Consider the following 8,889-nt stretch of genomic DNA (forward strand, 5'->3'; position numbering starts at 1 on the left):
CCCAAACCTCCTCTCTCCTGAGGTTGCTTGTTTACATTCTTTCTTCTGGCCCTCAGGGCTTCAGTCCTTTTCCCTCAGCCAATCCCAGACGAAGTTCCCCTCTCCCCCCAATTCCCCCTACCCTGTCCACTTTCCTTCCCAGGTCCCTACATTGCTCCTCATTGTGTCTTTTCACATAAATATAAAGAACCTTATATTGTAGGCACAATCTGATATGCATTGTCCCTTTAATAAAATACTTCTTTCTTTGTAATATTATCTGACATTCTTAACATCAGCCTAGTACATTTTAAAACTATTCCAAAGTACAGCGCTTCTGTGCTGTCATAGGCAATACTGTCACTGTACTTGACACTGCTAATATTCACCCTTGTTTCTCTTTTCAAATAAGTCCCTTTCATTGGATCATTAATCGATGATATTTTAAATCTCAACAGAAACAATTTAACTTTTTTGTTGATATTTTATATTCCGTTGTTGTAAACACACACACACACACACACACACACACACACAGTTATCAAAAGAAGCTTGTGAGCAAAGTGTTTATTTACTTATGTACCTTGGTCACAATATATTGAATGAAGCCAAGGCATGAAATTGGATGCAGGCACTCCATGAAAGCATGACGGATAATGGCGATGACTGGCTTTACGTCCATGTTGTCTTCAGACCTTTTTCTTATAACTCCAAGAACAACTCGCCTACAGATGGTAGTGTTCTCAGTCAGTATGGTCACCTAATATTAATCGTTAATTAAGTTCATGGTTTACATACAAAACCACAGGTCAGGATGATTGTAGCATTTCCTCAGTTGAGATTCCTGGTTCTCAATATCTTCAGAATTGTGTCCTTATGGATGACACCATTTTTCACCAAATTTTGGTAATTGGTATTACAATACACAGTTCTGTCCTGTTTCTAAGTTCAAATTTGAATATTATTTAAAATTTTATAAGATTAAGTACTACTTTTGTTAAAACTAAGAAAAATTATGTTGAGTATCATTTAACATTTTCATAGTATGAATATTTCAATAATGAAATTTATCTTTGTACTTATGTATAAAATTTGAATCTGGTTTAATTAAAATAACATAACACTTTGGGACAAAGATACACATTAGCAACCCTGCACTAGAAGCCAAGATTGAGAAAACCTCCACAACCACCATGACCCTCCCCCTGGTGCTATGATAGACAGGGAGGAATGTGATCCAGACACTGCAGAACACCAGCATGCTGAAAGTTAGGAACTTGGCTTCATTGAATGTGTCAGGAAGGTTCCTAGCCAAGAAAGCCAAAGTGAAGGTCACCAGAGCCAAGGAGCCCAAGTATCCCAAAACAACGTGGAAGGCAATGACAGAGCCTTTATTGCAAAGGATGACAATCTTCCCATGTTCAGATTGTATATCTCTGTCAATAAAGGGAGGAGATGTTACCAACCAGATTCCACAGAGAACAAGTTGGATTAGGGTACAAATGGGAATGACCAACTTAGGTGCCCCTGATACCAATATCCCTCTCATTCTTCTTCCTGGAGTAGTGAGTTTGAAAGCCATGACCACAGTTATTGTTTTGGCCAACACTGTAGAAACAGACACAGTGAAAAATACTCCAAATGTGGTCTGCTGCAAGATACAGGTGACCTGATTGGGATGTCCAATGAAGAGCAGGGAGCAGAGAAAGCAGAAGACTAGAGAGATGAGCAGGATGTAGCTGAGAATGCGGTTATTGGCCTTCACAGTGGGAGTATCATTGTTCTTCACAAAGGTGACGAGGACTAGAATTGTGATGGCCGAGAAGGACAGTGCCATGCAGCCTAGAGCCATACCCAACGGATCTTCATAAGCCAGAAATGATACAGCTCTTGAGAGGCAGTAGGTTTGCTCTATGTTGGCATACTTATCTTCTGGACACCTCACACATTGTTCCATATCTGCTGGCAAATGAAAATAACCCCTTATAACTTATCATAATTACATAGGTAATAATTTTATATTTGTGTTATTCATAGGATATATCAATAAATCATTTGTTGTTGAGCATCTATTCCATTCCTTTTTGCTGTAGAACCACGAACTTAAGATTGCTCTTTATTAACCTATGTATGTGATTGAACAAAACACCATCATATGAAGTAGAACAGAAAAAAATAATTATTAAATAAAAACAAAATATGATGACTAATAATAATAATAATAATTTCAGATTATTTAATTCCTCCAAACATAAATGCACTATTCACAGACACGGGTAGTATGCAGACATCTTTGTTGATACCACTTGATGAAGTGCATCATGTATTTTGTTTTCTTTGTGGGTATGCCCTTTGTCTGTATACATACATAAGAACCAGAACATACAATTACTCATGCAAGTACTATTTGCATAAAGGAATATTTTCTTTCTTGAATTAATATGCCTCATATACATATACATGTCCCTCTCATTGTTTTACAATTTGTTTCTTCACAAATACAAACTCCAAGCTCCATGTCATAAAGGCTATGATTGTCCATATTCATCCCTCTTTCCTTAGAGAGGGAGTGATTGAAGATAAGCAATATCCCATCTGTTGCTGCATTCTTCAAAACTTCACTCTTGTTCTAACTCTTTAACAGGAAATTATTAATCCATTAAGCCTTCTAAGTTCTTAAAATATATTCCATTAAACAACAAGTGTTACCCTGAGCATCCAGTCTTTGTCAGGGACTAACATGTGTGATGGAAGGAAAGATTATGGACTGATCAGCTAGTCAAGTTTACCTGTACAACGAATCAAAGAAAAATAATCCTGTTAATAGATTATGCCTAAAATGTTTCTTTTAAAAATTGTTACACAGGTATGTCCCCCAAAAGATTTTCTATATAATATAAAACCAGTAACCATCATATTGTGAGAAAAAACCTTGCTTGAAGAAGATATTGTAAATTATTTGCTGGGTCCAAACGAAGTGGGTATTATTTAACTGATAAAGTTCTGAAACATGGAGATTTTAGGTCTTCAGTTTGCATTTAGGCCATATTGTATTCCTAGTTTGGAAATACAGGTATTCAAATTCAACAATTTTTCTCCTGCATGCAAGCATGTACCTGTTTCATTGGAAACCTCATTTTCTGGGCATTGAACACAATCAAAGCAGCAGTCCGCTGTTTCTAACTGATGAATTTTCCTGAATCCTGCAGTACAGGCAACACTACACACAGAGGATGGAACCTGAGGAAGTGAATAAATATTATATAATATGCGTGTGAGTGAGTGTGTATAGATCACATATTTGTCAAATGAATAATGACCCATAGATTGATACATGGGACACTAACAGATATGATTATACATATTCCTCTGATATTACTTATTCTTCTGTATTACTTAAGGGTATCAGGCACATTGTTAGTTTATATTTTCCTGCAGTGCACCGAATGTCACACAATATTTACTATATCATGTAATATTATATATGTAACATTCAGGTTGTAGCAATTTAAATTTTTTTCTTCCTAAACTGATCAATCCAAAAGAACGTTTATGTGACACCTGCTTTTCTCTCATGATTTATAAATTACAAAAAAGTTAAAAAGTAAAAAAGAATAGTGAGCTGTATAGGGGAAAAATTAGGGGAAATGGGTAAATCTAAGAAAAGTAGTTTGATGACTATGACCAAAATAAGTTAGGTAAGACTCCCATAAATTTAACAAAATTTTCCTAAGTGTAAAAGAACTTGAACACACTATCCCTTCCCCTTTCTCCCATGTGTCTATGAGGGAGCTCCCCCACCCACCCACTCCTGCCTCACCACCCAAGCATTCCCTGTGCTGGGGCATGAAGTCTTCACAGGACTAAAGGACTCCCCTCCTACTGATGCCAGATAAGGCAATCCTCCACAAAGGAGGGGAAAACAGGATGTTGGATAACATTTAAAATGTAAATAAGTTTTTTCAATCCAAAATATATAAATAAAAAAAAAACCTTGAATCTGGAGAAGCAATTAAGTTAATGAATACATGCTATAGTTAAGTAGGCTATACATTAGTTCACACAGAATCAGAAAATTCCATGGGTCATATATAGTTACAAAATTTTAATTAATTATATGTAAATATATGCTATATTATAAATTTATCAAATTTATTCATGTATTGTGGTTGAATTGGCATATGGGTGCTATTGAACATGAAATCCAGAGGACATTAATCGCTCTATGCCCAGATTAACATGAAGCTAAGAGTTATCAAATTTTGAAGATTTTAACTGAGAATGATCTTTTGAAAGAGTAGCAATTGGTCTTAAACACAGAATCTCATATTTAAAAATATATATATATCCTGAAAAATAAAAATTATGGTATACCCACTGATGTTCCTCCCATGGCCCATTCCAAATCATCAGATATATGAAGTTGTTGATTCTTTGGAAAATAAGGTATAAAGCTTCCTATTTTCACTTTTAATCCAAGGCCTTGTGGAAAACTCCAAATGATGAAAATATCATACTCTGTACACTGATTTTCCCTATTCTTCATGTTCACCAGTTCTCCAACAGGGTTCATAAATACCCTGGTTTTCATCAGAGAAGACACCTAGAAGATATTCATGCTTACATATGCATATCAATAAAGATAATGCCAAGTTGAGAATTTTCGCTGTTTTCTTAATGATTTTCAGAAAAGACAGCTATATTGAAATAAACCTGTGTAGTAAAAAACAGTATACACAATTGATAATTGAAAATTTATATGCTTCATATTAATATTTGATGGTAAAATGTTCCTGAAAAAATGATTATCAGATAGCAAGTAACATGGTGTGTTTGTGTGTGTGTGTGTGTGTGCCTGTGTGAACATGTTTGTCAAAAATAATTTTTAAAAATGTAGCCCTGTATGTGAGAATGAAGGGGAAGTCTGAATGACTGAAAATTGTGAAAATAAAAATGTTGGATTTTATGAACATACAGTGTACACATATAAAATGAACATAAACTTAATAAAATGGGAAGTCTTAATCATTTATGTTTTTGTAAATTGTTAATTTAAATGAATAACTATTAACCACAGCCCATGTATCAATTTTTGAGACACTATATTTTAGAAAAATATTCAGTCTTGTCATCACTTAAGACTTTTATGATAAAACTCTTGGTTCCTCTTTTAATTTTGAAATCATTTGGTGAAATGCTGAGACACCTTTTCACAAAACTAACTGATATTCATATAAATGTAATGCCTCCTATTAAATATTATCTTTGTTCATGATATTCATCCATGTAAAAGAATCATTAGGGACTTTTGGAGTATAGAAATCATTGCACTGAGAGAATAATCTCTAACAAATGTACAGTTGTTTCTCTGGTTCCATTTAAAAGATCACATTGATATATCTAAGCATAATGAAATGTAAGAAACTTTACCTGCTGACAAGCAGTGAAATGTCTTTTGTGTTCTGCCTTTTTCTGAGACTCTACTTCTTGAAAAATGTGTTCATGGTAGGTGTGGGCCACAGCATAAACAGCATTGTACAGATTGTAACCTTCATCACTCATGGCCATATCATAGCTGTGCAGTGCTGTCCATTCCAATGTGTTGTTGAATGTAATATGATCCATTTTACTGCTGTTCTTAGAGATTGAACAATTAAAATAATTCCATTCCAGTATAGTATGAGAAATATCTTTTAGGTATTTGACAGTGTTCATTGTTTGCATAAAATTCCTAAATTTAGGAATCTCAAATTTGTGGTGTGCAAAAGTGATAGTGGCATGGAAGAGATTAAGGGTGAATTCTTTTTTATGTGTGATGACATCCCATTGTGAGGTTGTGATCCAGATTCTCTGAGCACCTAAATCTTCCCATCTTCTAAAGCTGACTTCTAGAGTAGAGTTCATTTCACCAAAAATGATAACAACCTTTGCTGAAGATGTCATAATTTGGTTATCATATATTGTAGCCCTTGTCATGTATATCTGCATGTTTTCTGGGATCATATTAACAAAAGCTAAACAGATCCCATGCCTTTGGCTCTCTTCTCTTAAATCTGAGAGAAAATGAATACCCTGATCATCATCTGAGATGAGCAGTCCTATCCAAGTCCATCTAAAATGTAACATCAAAAAGACAATGCCTCGTGATAAATGTGTGTCCTTGGTGGCTACCTGATGGACATGGGACAGCCGGTCATGGTCGCGTAGGTTAGGATTAAATGGTCCAAAGAAAACCTAAAGGATATAGAAGACAGGATGAAACTTCCAGTGAGGAATATGATTATTAGGATATTTGGACTCATATACATGTAACGCTACTCACCTTCCAGAACTCTAGATAAGAACAGTAAGATTGTACTATACACATCATGTATTATTCCTATTAGATTCTTGACTATTCCTGACAAGTCTAAAATTCCTAGAACACAATTTTACCTGTATGCACAGTACATCTATGAACTGATTATTTAATTCATATATATATAATGTGTATGTATGTTTGTGTGTTTGTGTAGCAGCACACCCACAAATGCATTCTTTCCAAGTTTTCTTGTAGGCACCTGTAAATGTAATTTAATGTTCTTAACCCATTCAGTGTCACAATTTCTTACCAGTGGCATTGAAGAATGCATTGCCAGTTTTAAGGATGTTTTCCATGATGGTCCTGTCAGACCTATGGTACATGAATCATCTAGATAACAGAAATAATTAACAAAATTCATATGTCCATTTATTTGTGTATATTCTTGATCCAGATTTTTCAATAAATCATGACAGTTTCCACCAATGATGGAGAACATCAAAGTCATGTTGGGTAAAAGATAAGGATTCTTGTTGATCTCATCGGTAGCAAAAAACATTACCAGAAGAAGCTCATATTCACTTGCTGCAATTCTAAAACAAGGCATAGTGATGATAAGGGGGATGTTTGAAATATGAAATTTCAAATACTGTAAGATTTGTAATATGAGATATGTTAAATCTGCCTCCCAAGTGCGGGGATTAAAGGAGTGAGCCACCAAAGCCCTGCCAGACTAATTATTTTAGGATATATTTTATTTAATTTTATTTATCCATTTCAAGATATATATATACAAAATGACACGTTATACCATATGACCAGAATATTATCCTTTAGGGTGTTGTACACATCAAGTTAATGTTACCTTTTAGTGTGTTCTTACTATTTCTATTTTGTAAAAAATGTTTCAACACTCGTTCCCTCATAATCTGCAGCCACAAATGATAACATCTCACTCATTGGATCTCAGACCTAATACCCACATTGACAACAGGTTCTTTTCCACAAGAAGTACTATGATTCTCATAGATTTATCTTTACAGACCTCAGATGTAGAGATTAAGGCCAGAATTTTCCCTATGTATCAAGGGCACATGACATAGGATGAATGGAAAGGAATTGTGAATAAATATTAACTACTAAATAATTTTAAAATTAATGAGTAATTAATAGAAATATTGACCTTGTATCTGATAGTGATAATAAGCCAAATCTGTGCTTGTGCATTTGTGTAATTGAATAAAAAGATTAGTCTGGTAATTGAATATAATCTAGCATTCTTTTTCCACATTCAGTGTCAAATTCAGGATTGCAGGAAGAGGCTCATTTAAAGACTATTTTATGAAGGAAAGTATATGTATATTCACAAGTATATAAGTAATGTTATACATTTAGCCAGATATAGTAGACCAACCCATACACAAATATTTCAATGAAACAATGCATGTTCATCTGTTGGAAACCAGAATTAGGTAACACTTTTACGAAGGCATTTAGATGCATGATCATAATGAGGTGTTGGCAGAAAATTGAATATAGGCAGTGATGCAGTCTCTTCATATTGAGTTCTAGACAAAGGAGGGAATTGTGAATTCAAGGCAGATGAAAAGATATCTTTCAACATATATTATCAACGAAGACTCAAGAGAGATAATCCAGACCTTCACATTGTCCAGCATTGTGAACTGGAGTATAATTGCACTAAAACTATACTAAACTGTGACACATTTCGAAGTATTAAAATAGTGATTGATATAAAAATTCGTTTTCAGGGGTTCTTCAAGTTACATGGTGAGGAAGAGAACAGAACCCACAGTTTCTGTATACAGCTAAATATTTCAAACTAGTGACATTGATACATTAAATAAAGTTAACGACTTACCTAAAATTTGAAACTAAATTAAAAAAATTACCATTAGTATAAGATTTTTCAGTTTCCCAAAGGTAAAAATGACACTCCCTTTGCAAATCTCCATCATTATCTTCACTATTCTTTATTCTCCAAAAGCAGCTTGGTTCAGTCAAACAGCACAAGATGAGAGAAAACTTCAGAAACAAAAATAAAATAGTGAAAGCACAGAGCTTCTTCATGTCTGCTAGGATCTAAGATGGAGCTGTTGTGAAATCCGTTTCTGATGTAGAAAGACATCACACACACAGTTACACCTATGTGTCTGTTTTAAGGCTACTGCTGTTTGGAGATTCACTTATTATATTCACAGTTCCTTTCCATTCCTCCTATGTCAGGCTCCCTACAGACATAGGGAAAATTCTGGCCTCAGGCTCTACATCTGAGCTCTGAAATGTTTTCATCAACATATTTTTGAAAACATGTTTTGAGATCATGTTTTCTACCCTCAGGGGTCATGACTGTATTCATGTGCATAGCATAAATCCCAAGGACAATCTTCTCCTGCATGGCTCAGATGAGACTATGTGTCAAGAGCCATTATGTACGAACACAATGGATTTCATCAGAAGTTCCATACTGTGACAGAAGTTGAGAAGATCATTAAAAGTTCCATATCATTCAGATGTTGAGTATAATCATGGAACATTATGTAACACATTGTCTAGTTTAGGGAAGGGCAGTCTCACATGCACCATTG

General features: G+C 34.6%; 1 protein-coding gene across 2 annotated transcripts; it reads right to left on the reverse strand.

Annotated features, from left to right (window-relative positions):
* Positions 1-541: 541 nt before the first annotated feature.
* On the reverse strand, positions 542-8,451 carry LOC147000035 (vomeronasal type-2 receptor 116-like). 2 transcript variants are annotated; one of them, XM_085834291.1, is made up of 6 exons: positions 8,163-8,451; positions 6,591-6,873; positions 5,410-6,213; positions 4,358-4,582; positions 3,096-3,219; positions 542-1,938 (listed from the first exon to the last, which is right to left on the reverse strand). In XM_085834291.1, exons 1-6 carry the CDS (start codon positions 8,369-8,371, stop codon positions 1,034-1,036), a joined length of 2,550 nt encoding a protein of 849 aa, XP_085690417.1. In that variant the 5' UTR covers positions 8,372-8,451; the 3' UTR covers positions 542-1,033. The 2 variants fall into 2 exon arrangements, with proteins under 2 accessions (XP_085690417.1, XP_085690416.1); XM_085834290.1 differs by having other exon boundaries at positions 542-1,941; positions 6,567-6,873.
* Positions 8,452-8,889: the final 438 nt, after the last annotated feature.

The sequence above is a fragment of the Mus caroli genome, unplaced genomic scaffold, assembly GCF_978045245.1.
Source record: "Mus caroli unplaced genomic scaffold, Mus_caroli_1 scaffold_22, whole genome shotgun sequence".
Lineage (NCBI taxonomy): Eukaryota > Metazoa > Chordata > Mammalia > Rodentia > Muridae > Mus > Mus caroli.